This window comes from Mus caroli, unplaced genomic scaffold (genome assembly GCF_978045245.1).
Source record: "Mus caroli unplaced genomic scaffold, Mus_caroli_1 scaffold_1, whole genome shotgun sequence".
Lineage (NCBI taxonomy): Eukaryota > Metazoa > Chordata > Mammalia > Rodentia > Muridae > Mus > Mus caroli.
In genome coordinates this window covers 34,771,493-34,792,551 of record NW_028227256.1, presented here as the reverse complement: position 1 = coordinate 34,792,551, position 21,059 = coordinate 34,771,493, and the positions used below count along the sequence as shown (strand labels likewise).

The following is a 21,059-nucleotide window of genomic DNA, read 5'->3' as shown; positions in this document are numbered from 1 at the left end:
ATGTCCCCTTATCATGTATGACATGACAGGGAATCCTACAGGAGGTCCTCAGGAGATATACTGCCCTCACTTGGACTCATCAGAGCTTAGAACCAAGATAAACCTCCTTGCCCAATAAGTTAGCCAAGCCTTGGGTATTTGGTTACAACACAAGACTGACTACTACATAGTCTCTCACGTCTATAGAGTTCAATAAGAAAGCAGTTGAAGAAGATAACAGTTTCTGCAAGGAGACAATGATGTGTTAGGGGCCTAATGGTAGATATCTGAATAACGCTGTTATTGCCCACTGTGGAGTAAAATCCTCAAGGGACAAAGGGAGAGAACTGAATGAAGTGATAGCATCAGGACTCCATCAGCGGAGATGACTGGATTAACATACACTTTAATGAGAACGGTTTCCTTAGTAAGAGCATCTGTGAGCTGAAGCTGTGGCATCAGGACTTCGCTTCCTGCTCCACAGGCTTCAGATGCCACTGCACGACCAACTCCCCAGTGCTCTTGAGGCACGTGCTGGACATGGTCTCTTCTGTGGGAAGTCCCTGTGGCAGCTTCAGGGGCTGGATGCGTATCAAGTGTTTAACCACTTTCAGCTTTGCATTCACCGATGGGATGTTCTTGTGAATTTGAGGGCTGTGTGCCTAGGAACAAGAGCAGCAATATCACAGATCAATTCAAAAGGCAGTGGTACCATTTCAGGAAAACATCACATTGAAGGACCATGTTTTGTATGCTAACTTATAAACAGGGCACACTAAGTGACATATTTAAACATAAGAGGTAGCAAATGCACACAGTGTGGGTTTTAAAGTATGAGCCTGCAGCCGATGAGACTCTGAGGTGGTGATCAGGATCGCTGCATACCTTCTGTAGTCCGAGCATCTTGATGGTATCTTTTTCCCAGTATGGACGCCTCTTTGTACTTCTTATTCTTGTGACAATGTGCAGTTTATGAGGGTTCTGGGGATCCCCACCGTACTTTTCATGATCTTCAGGTTTAGGCTGAAACACCTAGAAAAGGAGAATTGTGACTGGTAACTCTCCCAACTTACAGTTCTATATATTGCCTATGCCTTAAAAAATGGACAAAAGTGTACAAAAGTTTGTGATGATCCCGCCCATAATCTTTCTGTTATCCTTAACCTCGGCCTAAGCAGTTTAGAGTCTGAGAATTACATACTTTAGCTTCAGGCTTTTACGACAGGACAGCTAACCAGCATGGCTATTGTAAACAATCTGCCCAGAGCTGAAATTCTAAAATTGACGTTATGTGGTAAATTTTGCCCTCTGTATTCTATCACTTCTTCAGGTGATACTGGAGAGATGGCTCAGCAGCTAGGACAATTGCTGCTTTAGTGGAGGACCTGGGCTCAGTTCCCAGCCCCAAATGGTGTTCACAGCCATTCACACTCTAGTTCCCGGGACCTGCTGCTGTCTTCTGACTTCCTTGGGTACTCACATGATACACATACATACAGGCAGCCAAAGCACTTATACACATAAAATAAAATTTTAAATATCTGAAAATAAAGTAAATAAAAATATAGTAGGGGAGGAAACCTGTACAAAAACATTGCCATCCAACAAAATGACCTCTCCAGCAGCTTGACCAGGTTAAATGGCCTTTTTTTTTTTTTTTTTTTTAAGATTTACTTATTTATTTTATGTATGTGAGTATACTGTAGCTGTACAGATGGTTGTGAGCCTTCATGTGGTTGCTGGGAATTAATTTTTAGGACCTCTGCTCACTCTGGTCACTCCTGCTCACTTGGTCCCTGCTTGTTCTGGCCCAAAGATTTATTATTATATAGAGAAGTACACTGTAGTTGTCTTCAGACACACCAGAAGAGGGCGTCAGATCTCATTACAGGTGGTTGTGAGCCACCATGTGGTTGCTGGGATTTGAACTCATGACCTTCAGAAGAGCAGTCAGTGCTCTTACCCACTGAGTCATCTCACCAGCCCAAGGCTAAATGGTCTTTGCTGTTTAATTGTACTACCAAATATCTCCCCAACACACCAAAATCTAACAGCCATACACAAGTACACAAGCACTTGTACAGCTTCATTACTGCCCCAAGCTGGAAGCAAGCAGGTAAGCACATAAACAAACTACATAAACCTGCATCATGAACTGTCAACAAGAAAAGAGTTGTAAGAAGCTAATATACAGACTGTACGATTCTAACTATGTGGGATTCTGGGAAAGTTAAAACCAGAAAGTGATTAAAAAGGCTGCTAGGGACTAGAGCCTGAGAGGCGGGACACGGTGACATGTAGGGCAGTGCACAGTTCTGTGTGACACTGCAATAGTGAATATATAATCTTATGCATTCATCAAAACCCACAGGGTATACACAGCATGCAAACTGACCCCGTACATGATGGCCTGCAGTAATGTCCGAGTTGTTTCATCTATGTTAACAGTTGCTTTATATCAATGCAAATGGGAACCTGTGAAGAAGAGAGGAAGCCTCCATGCCTTCTGGTCATGTTCTTCTGTATCATTCAACTGTTTTACTACATAAAGTTCAATTAACTAAGAAGCAAGTGAAACCCAAATAAAATTAAAATGACAACAACAAACTAAAGGAGAGCTTTGCCTGTGTGGTTGATGCAGGAAGTGAGGACAGAGTCACACGGAGAGAGCCTCTACTCACAGTCTTCTCAGGACGATGGTGACAAAGACCACAGTATATAAAGGGAGAACCATGGGCAGAATACACAGGCCAGAAAATTATAGGAGCCCATTCCTATGAAACCCTGTGGGCAGGGAGGTCAGCTTCCTACAGTGCTTCCAAGTCTACACTATATCTGTCTATATGTGCTTCCAAGTCTACACTATATGTGTCTATATGCACTTCAAGTCTACACCATATCTGTCTATATGCACTTTCAAGTCTACACTATATCTGTCTATATGCACTTCAAGTCTGCACTATATCTGTCTATATGTACTTTCATGTCTGCACTATATGTATAAGCACATATGTATATGTACTTCCAAGTCTACACTATGTCTGTCTATATGCACTTCCAAGTCTACACCATATCTAATATATATGCATGTGCAACCTAAGCAAATCTCCACTAGCAGGCTGTGATCTGCCATGAGCAGTGTTTGCTGCTGTGCCTGACGTCTGATGACCCGAGCTCTGCTCCCCAGCAGTACCATGGCAGTGGAGAGAAATGACTACACAATTGCCTTCTAGGCTTCCACACACAAACCAGGGCAAGTGCACACACATCTGTGCAACACAAACACAGACACAATGCAACACACAATGGAATAAATTTGAAAATAACTTATAATTTTATAAAATTGGTATATAAAAATATTTTTAAAAAGAATCAGGCCTTACTTTGTCTGGAATTCTTGATTTGGTAAATTTGTGACGAATCCACTCTGTACCAATGAGAGATTCTACACCTTTCTTCACAGTCTGAAGCAGAAAACATTTGTCATTTAGAACTCCATGTAGGGTGAGAGCCTGTATCCGCCAGCCTTTATGTGACAAGTGTCTGATCTAACATAGTCTACAACAGTCTATCGTGGCTACCTCACTGAATGGTCACATCTCATTAAAGCACTAATGAACAACAAAGCAAAACCACACGCACTTAGACTTCCAGTCTGGGGTTGGCTACTTCCTTCAAGTTTGGAGTAGGCCTAAAGAGTAAGACACTGTCTGTAAACCAACACCACACAAAGCACAGTGAGTGTCCCCAGTCCTAACAGCACCACCAGGCCCAGCTCTCACCTCTTGACTTTACTGCCCAATCCTCCTTTACTCCTGCAGTTGGACACAGGGATTCACTGCAGTCTTTCTCTTCCAGACTTCCCTGAACTACAGAGCTGACCCAACAACTAGAGGGTAAGTCTAGACAGGGTGAGAAAAGGGAAACCTGGTCCTGCTTCCTTTGCTTACAACACTAAGATGTGAGTCACACATCTTCCCAGAGGGTCAATTTCCAAAGTACCAAAAGGGAGACCATACTGAATTCATGAGCCAAATGGAAGTAGCTGACATTTCCATCCCCACAGCCAGGAGGTGTTCTGTATGGAGTCCTAGCATATCTCTGGGTCTGTACTCAGTCTGGTCAATACGTATACACTAGTTATCCCAATGTACTCTCTAAACACTAGGAGGAGATGCTAACACATTTCTTTTCTTCAGGCAATTGCATATCTTCTACTTTTTCTATGTTTATCTGACTGTGATTGAAAATGTATTCTTTTCATAATTGAAGGGTTTCCCCTAAAACTGTAACATTAAAACAGACCAAGGGCAATCAGCAGTAGCCTTTTCATTGGCTTAGTCTACAGGAAAAGGCGTTTTGGGATAGGAAATCTCTAGGGAAAATAGCACATAGAGCAGAAATGAACAAGGGCTGGGTGTAGCTCCGTTAGAGTGTATGCCCAGTGCTCATAAGGCTCTGAGCTCTCACACCACAAATGCAGCAGAACTAAACCAACTAATTTACATCAGAAGGACCTTTTAAAAAGATTAACTTGCTTTTGTGTTTTGTAATTAACAAGAGAGGAAAAAATAAAAAAGCAAGCTCTTAAGCTGAGGATGTAGCCCCCTTGGCACAGTGCTTGCCTGCATGCATCAAGCTGAGTCCAGTCCCCAGCACTGCACAAACCTGGGTACTTGGGAAGTGGAGGCAGGCAGAGCTCAAGGTTATCCTCAGCCACACAGTGAGGTTGAGGTCAGCCCTAGCTGTAAGAGAAAGCCATGGAAAGTTAAAGCTTACCTGCAGTCTGCATGGAGGCCTCTGGAACACGGAGCGCAGAACCCCAGCCATGGGGGTGGGAATTCTCTCTTCAGAGGCTGAGGAGTAGGAAACACACTGCTGGTCAAACACATTGCAGATGGGCACATCTCCCCTTCCGTGTCGGTAAAACCTCAGTAGTCATTATACATTAAACAATCCTATTTTCATCTAGTGAGCTTAGTGTCTGTGTTCATCCCACAAAACTGGGAAATGGAGTTTTCTATCACCCAAAACTTGTCACAACAAGTATAAATAATATTTGATCTTTTTTTTTTGTCAGAGAAATCACAGAAAATGCAAAACTAGATGGTACTGAAGAAATTCTACCTCTTAGAATCAGAACCAAGTGCCCTCTTACTTTACATATGAGGAAAACGACTTCCAGAAAGCAATCACTTCCCCAAGGTATCTAGCCATTAAGAGAGTATGTACAGATAGGCATTGGTGGCACATGCCTCTGACCCTACACTTGGGAAGCCTGGGACAGAAAGAAAAGTCCTCCCTTTCAGACTCCTCATCTCCCCTCAGGAACCCTGCCAACCACTAGGGTTGGCATGTATGTATACATGGGCTCACTTTGTTTGTGAAGAGGACAATTACACCAGCAGCTATGAACACACTTTGTGCTCAGATAGTGACTTTAATAGCACTCGCTTGAAAGGGCTCCTTCAAGAGACAGCTGACAGTCTGCTGCAACCTGAGGATTCAGGCAGTAGGTACTCAGAAATGCAAACCCAAGGGAGCGTATTAAAGGGATACAGACACAACTGAAACAACTCTCAGTGGCCATACTGGAGTGACTATAGTTAAACAAATACACAACAAAGTTTCAGTTTATAACTGGGAGCTACACTGTCATGAATCAGTCCACACTTACATATAAGTAAAGGGACTGGAGAACTGCTCCCAGGAGTGCTGTACAGAACAGCAGGGGTTGCCATTAAGGAGAACAAACTGACACGTAACACTACCTCCACCAGGAGCTCAGGGATTGGCAACACCACTGGTGATCAGAGCGGACAGCATTCCAGCCAGGGCTACATAGTGGGAACCTATCATAAAACAGAACAAAACATTGCTAGCACCTATACTTGATCCCAGGACATGTAATGAGATGACTTCCACCACAAACCCGATACATTTAACTCCACTTAAGAGAAAAACCACCATGGACTGAGGGTTATTGTGTGTGCTAGCTAATTTTATGTTACTTTGCCATAAGCCCTGCTTGAGTTCCTGTCCTGACTTCCTTAGTGATGGACTATGATGTAGAAGAGAGATGTGTCTCTCAAAGGAAAATACACCCTTTCCTCCCCAACTTGCTTCCTTTTTTTGGGTCATGGTGTTTCTTCATAGCAATAGTAACCCTAACTGTGGAAAACACTTCATTAGTACATTTTCAAATATCTCACTTCTGAAAACTGCCAAGGTCATCACAACTAGAAACCCGAGAAACTGGCCAAGAACCCAAGAGCTACACAATCATCATTATATACAATACACACCACATTGGTGTCTGAGTTGGATCCTGGAATATAATAGGACATGGACCCCCAGCAAAGCTAAAGAAATCTGTCTTAATAAAGCAAATGACGTTAATAATGTACCAATTTGGTTCAGCGGCTGCACTGAGCACCCTACCCTAATATTTGATGATAAAGGCAGAAACTGAGCAGGGAAGGTACAGGTCCCTGTACTAAGCTTCACTCACCACTTCTCTTGAAATCTAAAATTGCCTAAAACTAAAAGCTCATTTATTAAAAAATAAATAAAAAAAATTAAAGCTGGAACTAGGAATATGTTTCAGAGGTACAACGCTTACCTGGCATGCATGAGTTTCTGCGTTCAACACCTAGTTGAAGCTGGAGGTCTTCTCCCTATTTTGGCTCAAACCTTCTCTTGTCAACAGGTCTACCTGGATCACGCTGTTTCAGTCCTGGATGAGGACTACCTCCACCAAACAGCTTAACATTCGCAGCCACAGCCCTGCCAGCACTTCTGCCCCTTGCCTTACTTGAGTACTCATGTTCTATTGTACTTTGCTGGTTTACCATTTAGTGGTTATCTCCACTCTGTACACGGGACAGTGCCAGAAGACAAGGACTTTATATTTTGGTTTGGATCTGCTCAAGTCATAGATGTGTCTCTCAAAGCAGCTTCGGCACTCAAGATTCTCTGCTGAAGTTTAACTTCAGATATAAGCAGGCAGCACCATCAAAACTGCTTTTTGTTGTTGTTGTTTTTCCTTTTGGTGAGGGAAGGTACTGGGGACTGAACCCATAGCCTTGCATACAGAATATAAGTGCTCTGAGCTGCAACTCATTTCAATACAGTAGGCATTATTCTTATGTGCGTAGCTTTTGGACCTTGAAGCAATTATACTGCCATCTACTGTACAACAACTTTCCTCTGTACTGTTGCAAATACCAGAAAAATGGGGCTGGAGACATGGCTCAGCCATTATGAGCACTGGCTGCTCTTCCAGAGGTCCCACATTTAATTCCCGGTGACCACCTGGAAGCTTACAAATGTTTTTTTTAACTCTATCTAGTTGCAGGGTATCTGACTATCTTCTGGCCTCCATGGGCACTTCATGCACATGGTGTAGATATGACAGGCAAAACACCCATACACATAAAAATAAACTGAAAAATACCATTTATCACATGGGATATATAACCTATTTCTATTTTCTAATATGTTAATATATGAGTATACACAGAAAAACAGAAGGCTGCCAAAACCATTTTTCTTCTCCCTCACCCCGAAAGGTTTGCTGGAGTTTTGCTATTGTTTTGCCTTTTTACAATGGCTATGCACGTAAACAGCTCTTTACCCCTAAACTACAACACCAGCTCGTAAGTGGTTCTTTAATTAATTTCTCTTTCTAAAGGGACAAGGTATATATCTATAACGAGGAGTGAACATTTCTGAAAATATAGAACCCAGAATTTCCCGTGCAATCAACCGAGTTCTCTGAAATCAACAAATGTCTCTCTTCCTCGAATTCCCAGGACGTAAAGGTAGTAGGCAGCCGTCATAACGGCCTCTCAGCCACAAAAAGCAGCTGCTTTAACAGGTGACAATCACAGCGGCCTGCAAAATCACTGTCTTTAATAAACAGCAACTCCAAAAACTCAGCACTCTAAAATCGCAACATCTTAAAATTAATCAAGTTTTGCCTTCTTTAAAAAAATAAATAAATTTCACTGACGCTTGGATGGCTCGGACCTAGATCTACACTAGTGAGACTCTCAGAGACACGCGCGTCGCAGCACAACTCGAATAAAGTGACAACCTGGCTGCTTTCAGAAGATCAAGAAATGGGTCTGCGGGACCTCCAACTCGAAACAGAAAGAAAGTCAGTTCGTAACTGCAGAGAGAGCCTCCAGCTCCCACGACCGCACTCACCGGCGACCGCTGTATCCACTCGGAACGTCCCCGCAGCCGGAAGGAGAGGAACAGAGGCAGGTGGACCGAGTGCAACATTCAAACCACGCCGTTGCCGTCACAGACCGTAAGGTTCTTTGGTTCCGGGAAAGTTTTTTTTTTTTTTTTTTTTTTTTTGTCCCGGCCCATTCACAACGCGCCATAGAAGACAGCGCAGGCGCAGTGGCGTCACTTGTGCGCTTCCTGGAAGCGCAGTGGGTCAAGGTCTTGGAATTTGCTGGCGGAGCCCTGGAGTTGTCACAGTGATGGCTAAGTCCAGCCTGGGACAGGATTCCGATAGCACTGCGGCGGTGGCGGTACTAAAGCGGGCAGTAGAGCTGGATGCAGAGTCCCGGTACCAGCAGGCTCTGGTGTGTTACCAGGAGGGGATTGACATGCTCTTGCAGGTTCTGAAAGGTGAGCGAGTTTCGGTTTCCGCTCTGTCTGGGACTGAGCGGAAACTTAAGAAAACGAAACTTACTAACTACCAGGAAGCATTCAAATTCAGGAGTTATATTCTGATAATCTGCAGGACAACGGAGGTGGTGGCCTTTGCAATAGACCGATGTTATCGCTAAGGACCATAGGTCACTATTCTGAAACGTAAGAGGCATAACCAAATATAAGCTATGAGGCTTGATAGGTCTTGCGTTTGAATCAATTTTATTCTTCGCTGTTGTCAGTTTGTGACATGATTTTTCTCCTCCCTCTGGCTCACCTTCCTGCCCTCACCCCAACTATGATCCATTGAGTTTCACTAGGGTGGAAGTTTGTTTACAGGGCTATGTGCACGTTACCAGCGACTACAGCACTGAATAAATTGTCTCTCCCTCCTCCATCAATGATTATATATATTCATTCTCAAGATGGGGGTGCATTCCACAGCCATTTATTCTATGTGCAGTCTCTGCAGTCACTACCCGGTACTGGTGGAAGAGGCTTCTCTGACCATGTGGACTACAGCACTGCTCTATGGGCATAAACATAATGAGGTAGAGGGCAGTTTGACAGATACATCATGTTGATTTAATAAAACTACAGCAGTAGTAGTACGGCCCCTAGGACCTAGGACCGTCACAGTCTTGATTTTTAGTTAGGTATAAAGTACCAAATGAGAGTCCCTCTTGTCAAGCAGACTTCACATCCAATCAGAAAGCAGTTGGGTACCACGTTTACCACGATTGCGCCAATGGGCTCATCTTGCCCAGCTGGTTGGTTTTAACAGAGGGAGTGGCTGAGTAAGACATTTCTCCCCCAGCAGCTTGAGTAGCACCATCCAACACCATGGGACTATCCAACAAGGAGGACGCTTTCAACCAGCTCCAGTTTGTTCTCTCTCTGACATCCCAGCAACAGAAACCCTAACTAGGACAGCAAGCTAATACAAAAAAAAAAGGGTGGGGGGAGTTTAAATTTTAAGTGGAGGTATTCTCTGTGGATAGATAAAGCTGCTCCCAGAAACACAACTTACTAAACAAATAAATAGGAAAAATAAATAAATAGATAGATAGATAGATAGACCCCAGTGCTGAGAGTGGGCTAGACATGTGGCGTCTTTAGCAATAGGGTCTTATGAACGAGTTTTGATGGACATCCAAAAGCAGGGGCAATCCTGTATTGTTTGGGGGGAACTCACAGCTAGCCCACTCTCAGCACTGGGGTCTATCTATCTATCTATCTATTTATTTATTTTTCCTATTTATTTGTTTAGTAAGTTGTGTTTCTGGGAGCAGCTTTATCTATCCACAGAGAATACCTCCACTTAAAATTTAAACTCCCCCCACCCTTTTTTTTTTGTATTAGCTTGCTGTCCTAGTTAGGGTTTCTGTTGCTGGGATGAAACACCATGACCAAAAATAACCTGGGGAGGAAAGGGTTTATTTACTTCCACATTGTAGTCCATCACTGAAGGAAGTCAGGACAGGAACTCAAACAGGGCTGAAACCTGGAGGCAGGAGCTGATGCAGAGGCCATGGAGGAGTGCTGCTTGCTGGCTGGCTTGTTCATCATGGCTTGCTCAGCCTGCTCTCTTATAGAACCCAGGACCACCAGCCCGGGGGTGGTGGCTCCATTCACAATGGGCTAGGCCCTTCTCCATCAATCACCAATAAAGAAAATGCCCTACAAGTTTGCCAGAGGCCAAACCTGTGGAGGCACCCCTCCTCAGAGTTTCTCTGTGTAGCCGTAGCTATCCAAACTCTTTCTGTAGACCGGGTAGCCTTGAACTCATAGATCTGTCTCCTAAGTGCTGAGATTAAAAAGACATGTGTCATAACGCTCAGCTAGGCATTTTCTTAATTGAGGTCCCCTCCTCCTCTGAGATGACTTAGGCTTATGTCAAGTTGACATAAAACTATCCAGCACTTACCAAATATCAGTACTGTCAGTGTTAGCTAGTGCTCTCCTCCCCAGGCATGGCAGCTAGTTTTATGTCAAGTTGACCCAAGCTAGATTTACCTGAAAGGTGGGAAACTCAATTGAGAAAATGCCCCCGTAAGGTCTATGATTAGCAAAAAAAAAAAAAAAAAAAAAAAAAAAAGGCCACAGTGTATATCTCTGGAGGTGAGAGAACAATTTGGCAGAGTCACTTCTCATTGTCATTTATGTCTCAGGGATGGAATTCAGGATTTCAGAGTTAGTGGCAAGCACCTTAACCTGGTCTTAGTTAGGGTTTTACTGCTGCAAACAGACACCATGACCAAGGCAGCTCTTATAAAAAACAACATTTAATTGGGGCTGTCTTATAGGTTCAGAGGTTCAGTTTATTATAATCAAGGTGGGAGCAGGGCAGCATCCAGGCAGGCATGGTGCTGGAGGATCTGAGAGTTCTACATCTTCATCTGAAGGCTGCTAGTGGAAGACTGGCTTCCAGACAGCTAGGACTAGGGTATTAAAGCCCACTCCCACAGTGACATACCCACTCCAACAAGGTCACGCCTACCCCAACAAGGGCACACCTCCAAATAGTGCCATTCCCTGGGCCAAGCTTATACAAACCATCACACCTGCCATACTATCTTGCTGGCCCCTGTATTGTGCTTCTGTAACAGCTGTTTGTGGGAGATAACTGGCAATAGGGGAACTGTATCAATCCCTTGCAGTGGCCGGCACCTCAGTGACCCTTCTCCACTCAGAGGCTCTGTGCTTCTTAATGTTGTCACACAGGACACACGCAGCCTCCTGTTTATGAACCTTTGAAGGAGGGGGTACACTCAAACCGTATCCAAGAGAAGAGAGGAGATGTTCATTGTGCACAGGAAATACACAAAGGATGAAGCCAGTAATGAATGAGAATGATTATACCTAAAGCATTGTGGGTGAGGAAGGAGGAAGAAAGGAAGGAGGAGAATCAAGAATGACTGACAGCATTCTGAGCTCCTCAGCTGAAGAGCGTGAGGAGGAGGGAGATACAGCTCTGGGGATATCTCAGTTGGCTGAATGTTTATATAGCCTGCACAGAGCCTTGGGTTTCATTCTCAGGACTATACAAAACTGGGCATGGTGTTGGACAGTTGGACACCCGTAATCCCAGCGCTTGGGAGGTCAGAGGTTCAAGGTCACTCTTGGCTACTTTTCTAATTTGAAGCTATGCTGGGCTACATAACATCCTGTCTTAAGGGAAGGGGAAAAAAACAGGAAGAAGGGCAAAAAAGCCAACTCTAGTAGCATGCAAGTATTGTATGCTGGCTGGTAATTTTTTTTCTCGCACAGGTTAAGGGGTAGGAAACCTGAAACTTCCTTAAGTGTACCCTACAATTAAGTGAAGAAAATATTTCTAAGTTATAAGGAAGGGAACAGGGAAGGCTGGAATGAACTTTACTGGGTCAAAGTTGTCAGCATAACTCATGCTTTAAAATGCACATACAGTTAGATAGAGACAGAAATACTTTATAAAGTGTGCAAGCCACATGGACTTCTAGCTGGCTGGCTGAGAGAGCCTAGAAGCCATGGTAAGATTGTCTTCTATAAAACTACTATAAAAAGACACAGGTTTCTGAAAAATGGTTGGTCGCACAAGGATGGAACAAGAAATTCAAAGATGAGTTTAAAACATGTCACATCAAAAGTAAGGGAGTGCCAGGCCTGCTGGCACAGCCTGTAATCCCATTCTGTCTCTATCTGGCTGCATGTGGAGCCTGAGGTGGACAGGCACAAGTTTGAGGCCAGCACAGGCTAAGCAGTTCCGGTCCAGTCTGGGATACATAGGGTGATCCTGTCTTGAAACAACAACTACCTTGCAAAACGTAAGAGTGAGAAAGAATTCAAAAGGGAACAGACCATGTTGAAAGAAGTACTGTAGCTCTGGATTGCACACTACAGCTTAAGACCAATACCCACCACACTTCAGCAGGTGGAACGTGAGGGTTACAAGGTTCTCTCCTACAGAGGGGTAGGTAGTGATGACTAGAGAAATTTAAACTAACCCTTGTTATAATCAGTGGCAAAACACACATGCATAAATCCACCAAGAAGGGCATTTGGCTTCTCTAATATTTTTGTTCCAAGTGCATAAATTCACTTTGTTCATGAGAAGATAGCAAACAACTCAAACTAACACGCATTCTGCAACTAAGATTTGTAGAAGGGTTCACGCCTAGCTTATCTGCTCGCTTTACCTTGGATATGTAGTTCAAATTAATTCAGAGTCCTGGGGATCTTGTTCAATGATAGCTCATGTTACCCATTTATAGTGTTATCATGAGCATCCATTAGGCTCTGGGTTCAATCCCTGATACCACACACATACACACATACACACACACAAATCAACACGAGATGTTTAAAAACAAATTAGGAAACTATGAACAATGTCAAAGGAAGAAGGGAACCAGATGTGGTTGGGGGTTGGTCAGGATAACCTTTATTGATGATGTATTGTGTAATAGGGCAGGGTAAGCTTTATTGATAATGTATTGTGAAAAATAACTTGCCGTTTTGTGTGGGTTGGTTTTTGTTTTTTTGTTTTTTGGTGGCTGGGAAAATGATTGAACATTAACTATAATGTGGAGGCCTAAAAGAAAAGCTGGCTCTTGATAAAATGATAGCTTAACTATCTAGACTTTCCAAGGTGTGGATAATCAGGAAGAGATGAGCAGTGTTGAAGCAGTGCTCCTAGCCTGAGCTGTTTCATGTCCTCCAGCACACTGAATCTGAGCACATTGTAAACGGTAGGGAGTTTGTAGAAAACCTGACAAATTGCTGAACTAAATAGAAAAGCTATTCTGAAACTTGAGAAAAATTCCTGTTCTTTTTTCCTATTCATAGGCACCAAAGAGTCCAGTAAAAGATGTGTTCTCAGAACGAAAATCTCCGGCTACATGGATAGAGCAGAAAATATAAAGAAATACTTAGATCAAGAAAAAGAAGGTAAAAGGCTCTTTTTTGCCACATGACTTGGGGTGGGGCTTAGCGTTGGGGTGGGACTTAGAGTTGGGGGTGGGGCTTAGAGTTGGGGTGCCTCTTGAGGCCCTGGGTTCAAAGATACTGCCTGTTGGAGCTTGATGTTGTCTTGGCAACTTCACTAGTACCTGGGTGCTTTGTGGGATTGCTGTTTCCTTACCACTCGTACAGACGCTGTTCTTAACAGTGTCTGGGTTTCATTCTGGGACTTGGGGATTCGGTCATCCTTTGAGCACGTGAGGAAAACTTGGCCATTTTAAAGGTATCTGTAGATCGCTCAGAAGTGTATGAATGGACCTCAGTTTAAGAATATTGCAGAAGAGTTCTAAATGTGGATTCTGGATCTGTTTACTTTTATGAAAAAAATGAACATCGTTAGAATAGCTAAGGGAACTCCAGTGGCTTCTTGTGAATCAAAGCATTTCGAGAGTTATATATTCTTAGTGATTAGAGGTGAGGTCGGTATTCCTCTGGACCTGCTATGAGTTCCCTGCTCATAAGCATCTGTGTAAGTGGGCGTGGCCGACAGCTCATGAGCATCTGTGTAAGTGGGCGTGGCCACCTTCTGACTTTACACATGGCTATTGCTCATTCAGAGATACCCCACTCCTGGGTGAGAAAAGCCCACTTGGTGCTGGCAGACACACGGACACATCTGCAACTCTGCTAGCATGGGTTGTTTTTGTCTTTCATTTTACACAGTCTCCTAAGAACTTCAGTTCACATAGTGTGAACCACTAAAAGTCTGCTTAAAACAGTAGCACGTTCAGCATGTGCAATGCCCTGGATTCAATCCCCAGCACCAAAGGCAAGCAGACCAACAAGCAAGGAAACAAAAAAACCTTAAAACCAAAACAAACCAACAAACAGATAAGTAAGTAAATAAATAAAAATACAGCGAGGCTGTGGTGTATACACCTGTAGTCTCAGCACGTGGGAGGTGGAGGAAAGGGATTAGGGATCCAAGGTCACCCTCAGCTACATAAGGAGTTTGTGGCCAGCCTGGGCTACATTTGACCCTGTCTTCAAAACAAAGTCTTAAAAAGACGCTCTTCCAGCACTAGCATCTGTTTCTAATCTCCCCGGCACTGTTTATGTTTAACGCTCATGTTAGCCATGAGAGTGTGAGATATGAAGTGGCCAGCTGGAAGGAAGGTGGATATGACTGGATACGTCCTGTTCTGCCCACTGTGACAGGGTCTAAACCACACCTTGATACAGTCAGTTCTTGTATTAGTTAGGGTTTCCATTGCTGTGAACAGACACCATGACCAAGGCAACTCTTTAATTGACAACATTTAATTGGGGCTGGCTTACAGGTTCAGAGATTCAGTCGATTATCGTCAAGGTGGGAGCAGGGCAGCATCCAGGCAGGCATGGTGCAGGAGGAGCTGAGAGTTCTAAAGGGGATCAGGAAAAGGCTGGCATCTTCTGGCAGCTACGAGGAAGGTCTCAAAATCCACCACCACAGTGACACACCTACTCCAACAAGGCCACACCTCCAAATAGTGCCTCTCCCTGGACCAAGCATATGCAAACCAGCACAATCCTCTTTCTTCCTTTTTTTTTTTTTTTTTTCTTTTTAGTTTGGTTTTCCCAGACAGGGTTTCTCTGTGCAGCTCAGGCTGTCCTGGAACTCACTCTGTAGATCAGGCTTGAGCTCAGAGATTCACTTGCCTCTGCTTCCTGAGTGCTGGGATTAAAGGTCTGGACCACTGCTGCCTGACTCTTTTGAAAGCTTTTTCAAGTAACCCCTTGTGGGCTGGAGAGATGGCGCAGCAGGGAAGCCCAGGTTCAGTTCCCAGCACCCACATAGGAGCTCACAACCATGTTTCACTCTGAATCCGGAGAATCTAAGGCTGTGCTCTGACTTACGCAGGACTGCATGTATGTGGTGCAGATGCATACATGCAGGCAAGGCATTTATAGGCACAAGGTAGATAATTTTTTTAAAAATTTAAACAAGAAAAAATTTTAATTTCAAGAAAAAAATTTAAATTTAAAAAAGGATGGAGCCCTTTCTTAGCGTCTGCGAAGGCAGGAATCGCCTTTGGAATAGTATTTCGTCTTCTTTCCCTATGGGTATGAAACATTTTGCAGTGTGCAGCCTAGTGTAGGCATGTGATAGCTTTTGAGTCAGTAAGTTTGAAAGATTGTAACTTATCCTGATTGTCCCCTGTGTGCCACATAACTGTGTATAAAGAAAGTGCTCAGAGGCACTGGTGAGGTGGTCCCGTGGGTAGAACCACCTGCCAACAAATGTAAAGACCAGAGTCCAATCCCTGGGGACCCACAAACATCCCCACACACAAAAGATTAGAGATGTAACTTTTTAAAGTGGTCCCTGGTTACGTTACTGTAGCTTGTGTTTTGCAGATGGAAAATATCACAAGCAAATTAAAATAGAAGAGAATGCAACTGGCTTCAGTTACGAGTCACTCTTTAGAGAATACCTACACGAGACAGTTACAGAAGTTTGGATAGAAGACCCTTATATTAGACAAACTCATCAGGTAAGTGTACTAAAATATAATGAAATGTGACTTTAAATGTACAGTCAGCTACCTGTGTTTATGGGTTTCCTACCCACGGATTCAGTAGAGGATCAGAAATATAGGTAAAAATTCCATCTGTACTGAACATATACAAACATGACAAGATAAGGGTAACGAATGGTGTTTACATTGTGTTAGGTATCATGTAGTCTAGAGGCAATTTAAAGGGCCCAGGAGGAGGTGTGTGGGTTTTGGGATGATACTATATTGCTTAAAATAAGGGACAGAACCATTTGTGGCTATCTTAGTATCTGGCTAGGGAAGGGTATCCTAGAATCAGTTCTCTTAAATAGTTTTGTTAGACATTGGTGTTTCCTTCAGGATACAGTGCTTATAAAGTACAGTGTTTTATTTTGATCCCTGTGCACAGTACCCAATAATTTGCTGTAGAAGCTTAAATTTAAAACTTCCATGTAGCTTGCTATATTTGGGTCCATCATGTGTTTCCCTGTGGAACAGCGCTCCACCTTTACTTGAATTATTTTAATCCACCTCTTTGGTGGTGAGCCCTGAAGAAGCACCACCAGATGGGGGAACTCCTCCACCAGGGAGGCCCCCAGGCATTCCTCCAGGCGTGCCAACAGCTCTGCTACAGCTTGGTAACTGCAGGCTTTCTCTAGTTCTCTCTGCTGGCGTTCAGATTGCTTGCTTCTCTGCAGCCTGGTTCTGATCCGGCTGGCTGAGGATTACAGACTCAGTTCTTGCCGGAGCACTGTGAAGCTAGTACTAATCCGCCCTAATGCCTTTCAGCTCTATAACTTCCTTCGGTTTTGTGAGATGCTGATTAAGAAGCCGTGTAAAGTAAGAACCATTCACCTTCTCACCTCTGGGTATGAAGTAGGTATCTGAAATGCCTCATTCTTTCTTAACTTACTGCATCCGTTACATGTGACCTGATCGTGCACTGTGTGCCAAGCATAGACTGTCTTAAGAAAAAAAGCTATTGATTTGAGAGTGTTGACCTCGTATTCAGCCATTTTGCTGAGCTCTTTGAATTTGAGTTTGTCAGTGTGGTCTCAGTGACCCTGCAGTCTGCACCAGTGACTGTTCTGTCCTTTACTCCATGTGCTGGGGTTAGACTGTGGCTGTGTCTTTCTTGATTTTGACTTGAGTAGAAGTGTATCTGAAGAATTATACTTTCCAGGGTTAGTCTAAGCAGTAGGCTGTCTCACACGGATAACTGAGCATCCTTGCTAGGATACATTTTAAGAAGCTGAGCATGGCGTCATGTGCCTGTGCTCTTAGCAACAGGGAGGCGGAGGTAGGAGGGAGTTGTGTGATATTCTCAATTGTTTATATAAAAACAATACAAAAAGAAGAGAATTACCCAACCAACAGTTGCTTCTTTGAGATAGCAATATTGAAATTGATATAAATCTTTTCAGTTTAATCTCTCTGTAGATCTATTTATTTATTGTATAGCTCATGGATAGTTTAACTTAATAACAGAGGCAGTAAATTATGTTTTCATGCTATCAATAGGGTTTGGGGAACACACAGCAAAGTAGTGGCCTGGAAGAAATAAAGCAGTCCCTCGGGAGTCACGGAGTGGCGTTGGAAATAAACTACTCTTCATCGATACATGACCGAGAAATTAGGTTAGTGTATAAGGTTTTACTGTTTTTAAAGCTGAGATATACTTTAAAAATTCTAATGTAATATAATTAAATACATGTATTTAAATATCCAAATCAAGCTCAAATTTAGTAATTGTACATTGGACACAAACAAACAAATAAACCAACTTGGTTTACCTCTTAGAGTGCATTAATTCTTAGTCAAGTAATATTTACAGGTTCTATGTCATGTGGGAGGGAGTTCTGAGTTCTGTGCAGACCATAGCCACTGTTATGTTAGGAGATAATTCCTTTCCTACTGAAATTAGTTTACCTGGTGTGGCTTTGGTGGTATGTTCTAGTAGTGTACTGTCGATGAGAGGATGCATGCAGAGTTTCTTAGTGACCCTTCCTTCCCTATAGCATAGTAGATTTCATATGCTACTGCAAAGCGACCCTGTTTCTAATAAAAAGTAAGTCAGAAGCTAAATATGTAAATTGGATGGCAATGTTGCTGTTGTTGAAGCAGAGGTCAGTGTCTGGGCTGCCCTTGGGATCCCGATCTGCATCTCTGTTCTGCATAGTGGCACTGTGGTAGTCAGGGTTCTCTTGAAGGACTATGTATATGTATATGTAAAGGGGATTTGTTAGAGTGGCTTACTGGCTGTGGTCCCGCTAGTCCAACAATGGCTGTTTACCAACCGAAGGTTCAAGAACCCAGAGTTGTTCAGCCCATGAGGCTTGAAGTCTCAGCTGGTCTTCAGTATACACTGGAATCCTGAAGAAGTAAGTAGGTTTGAGTGTTAGTGGCTGAGTAGACTGACTAGCAAGGTGAGAGCAAGCAGATAAATAAAGCAGGCTTCCTTCTTCCAGATTAAAGGCAGATCTTCCTGCCTCAAAAGATTGTGATAAGAAATTGGTCTTCGCACGTCAAATCGTTTAAAGAAAAAAAAAATCCCTTACAGGTATTTGAGCTTTCGTTAGTTTTAGATGTTATCAAGTTGAACACCAGAATAGCCCTCACAGGCACCTTTGAAACGTCACCACACTCTTCCTGAAAGCACTTTGCAAACCACTTGTTATCAGAGAAGAGCTTGGGCAAGCTGAAATTCAAAAGTGGCTTTCCATTTACTAGTCGAGTTCTTTCTCCCCTAACCAGGTTAGCAGATGGTGTCCAGTGCTCTAACAAGGTTAGCAGATGGAGTTCAGTGCCCCTCTTGTTTTTCTTAGACGAAACTCTGGACTAACCCCAGTTTTATTCCACTCATGCTTTACTTCATTTAGGGGGAGATCTTGTTGATTCTTAACCAACTCTGCCTTTAAAAACTGTCTGACTCAGATGGCTTGAATATAATACTATGCACTCACTTCAACAGGTTCAACAATGGATGGATGATTAAAATCGGAAGGGGCCTTGATTATTTCAAGAAACCACAGGTAGGCTATGACTGTATGATTCTGTGTGAGCACTGTTTCCGATATGACTTTATGACGACGTGTGAGCACTGTTTTCTTACTTGTTCTGATGGGCTCCTGGGCTCTTAGCCTCTAGAGAGGCTGGCCCTCTAGACAGAACATCACGTTTGACTTTCTGTGTGAGTTGCTTTTAACAGTACTCTTCTTTTCTTTGCAGGGTCGTTTTTCTCTTGGATATTGTGATTTAGACCTGAGACCGTGTCATGAAACAACAGTGGACATATTTCACAACAAGCACACAAAAAAAATATGATGTGTAATGACCTAAGTATACGTCTCTGCTGTAGGTGACCTCAGCCCATTTTCTGTTGCTAGAACTGAATACTACACACTGGATAATGTGTAAGGATAGAGGTTTGGGCTTTGGCATCTGGAGAGGATCTTCTTCCTTCTGCATCCCACAGGGCATAGTGCAAAACAGATGGAGCAGGCTTGTGAGGCAAAGCCTGACACCTCAGAGATTTCTCCTCTCAACACTGCTGTACTAGGGACCAAGATTCGAACTCATGAACTTCTGGGGGCACATTCAAACCATAGCAAAGCAAATACTGAGTTTGTTTCTCCTTTTTATTTACTCCAAACATATTTTTTATAATGTATGAATTTAACAATAAATGTTTACATTTCTACTAATTTCTGGATCCACTCATCTGTAACTATGCTGTTCAGCAGGTTTACAGTGTTTCCTTTTAAGTCACAGAGTTAACTCAAAGATTTTACCAATTTCTGTTTGCTTGTTGGAAAGTAGCTCAGGAAGTGTTGCACAGCTGTTATGCGGAAAACTGGATGATAGTCTTGTTCCTGGGAGATTCGTGTTCCTAAGTGAGCATCATAGATTCCAGTGCTTGTAAGAGATGTATAGGGCTGGAGAGATGGCTCAGTGGTTAAGAGCACTGACTGCTGCTCTTCCCACAGGTCCTGAGTTCAATTCCCAGCAACCACATGGTGGCTCACAACCATCGGTAATGGGATCTGATGCCCTCTTCTGGTGTGGCTGAAGACAGCTACAGTGTGCTCACATATACATTAAATAAATAAATCTTTGGTGGGAGGGGAGGGATGGGCTGAGGGCCTAATCATGAGAAAAAAAAATGTACACATGGCTGAAGTTGTAGCTCAAACTACAGCACATATCTGGTGTGTGCCAGGTCCTGGCTTCCATCTCTAGCACCACAAAACAAGCAGTCAAGCACAGTAGTTTTAGTTAAAATAGTTAGCCGGAGTTGATGGGGCATGATTGTAATCCAGCACCTGGGAGGTAGAGGCTAGTGGATCCTGAGTTCAGGGTCATTCTAGACTATCTATCGAGCGATCTATCTAAATTGGCTTGAAGCCAATGTGGACTGGGTGATACCCTGCCTCCAAACACAACAAAAAAATGATAGCCTTTGGGAGATGTTTTCTGACTCTCAGATATCCAATGTCACAGAGCTCCATAAAGTCACTTGGCCTGTCTAGTTATCCTCATGTAACTGTCCTGGCAGGACCCAGCGGTACTCTGACAGACTACTTGTCCCCCTCCTGGGGCTATCAGATGCCTGCTGCAATGATGGCCCCAGTACATTGGCATTTCCTTAGGAATCTCGTGCTGGGAGAAGATCTGAAGTGTGGTACCAGCCGGAGGAGAAACTAGTCATCAAGGAAGAAATCCCTTTCACACAGTTCTGACAGTTCAGTCAGTCCACACACGCACACCCGCCCTGACCCAGGAGCCCGAATCCTAGTCGATAAGGAGCCAATGGCACACATTCCCAGCCGTTGCTGCCCTGCTTTGTATTTTGCATGAACAAAAGTTCTTGGAGGAGTTGGCTTTGCATTTCCTCACTGCTCAGGCACGTCAGTGAGGTCACCAAGGTTGGGAGTA

General features: G+C 43.4%; 2 protein-coding genes across 6 annotated transcripts; one reads left to right on the top strand and one right to left on the bottom strand.

Annotated features, from left to right (window-relative positions):
* Window positions 1–365: 365 nt before the first annotated feature.
* Window positions 366–8,327, bottom strand: Mrpl30 (mitochondrial ribosomal protein L30). Of its 4 annotated transcripts, none has more exons than XM_021167632.3 (6): window positions 8,191–8,327; window positions 5,751–5,831; window positions 4,759–4,835; window positions 3,363–3,443; window positions 865–1,011; window positions 366–641 (listed from the first exon to the last, which is right to left on the bottom strand). In XM_021167632.3, the coding sequence occupies exons 3-6, from the start codon at window positions 4,807–4,809 to the stop codon at window positions 438–440; spliced, it is 483 nt and encodes a 160-aa protein (XP_021023291.1). In that variant the 5' UTR covers window positions 4,810–4,835; window positions 5,751–5,831; window positions 8,191–8,327; the 3' UTR covers window positions 366–437. The 4 variants fall into 4 exon arrangements, with proteins under 4 accessions (XP_021023291.1, XP_021023299.1, XP_021023307.1 ...); XM_021167640.3 differs by having other exon boundaries at window positions 8,078–8,261; XM_021167648.3 differs by lacking the exon at window positions 5,751–5,831 and having other exon boundaries at window positions 8,191–8,294.
* A 69-nt stretch (window positions 8,328–8,396) lies between these two features.
* Mitd1 (microtubule interacting and trafficking domain containing 1) lies at window positions 8,397–19,837 on the top strand. Of its 2 annotated transcripts, none has more exons than XM_021166728.3 (7): window positions 8,397–8,625; window positions 13,474–13,575; window positions 15,985–16,121; window positions 16,914–16,964; window positions 17,646–17,761; window positions 19,096–19,156; window positions 19,353–19,837. In XM_021166728.3, the coding sequence occupies exons 1-7, from the start codon at window positions 8,475–8,477 to the stop codon at window positions 19,446–19,448; spliced, it is 714 nt and encodes a 237-aa protein (XP_021022387.1). In that variant the 5' UTR covers window positions 8,397–8,474; the 3' UTR covers window positions 19,449–19,837. The 2 variants fall into 2 exon arrangements, with proteins under 2 accessions (XP_021022387.1, XP_021022377.1); XM_021166718.3 differs by having other exon boundaries at window positions 16,914–17,000; window positions 19,353–19,835.
* The last annotated feature ends 1,222 nt before the right edge of the window (window positions 19,838–21,059 follow it).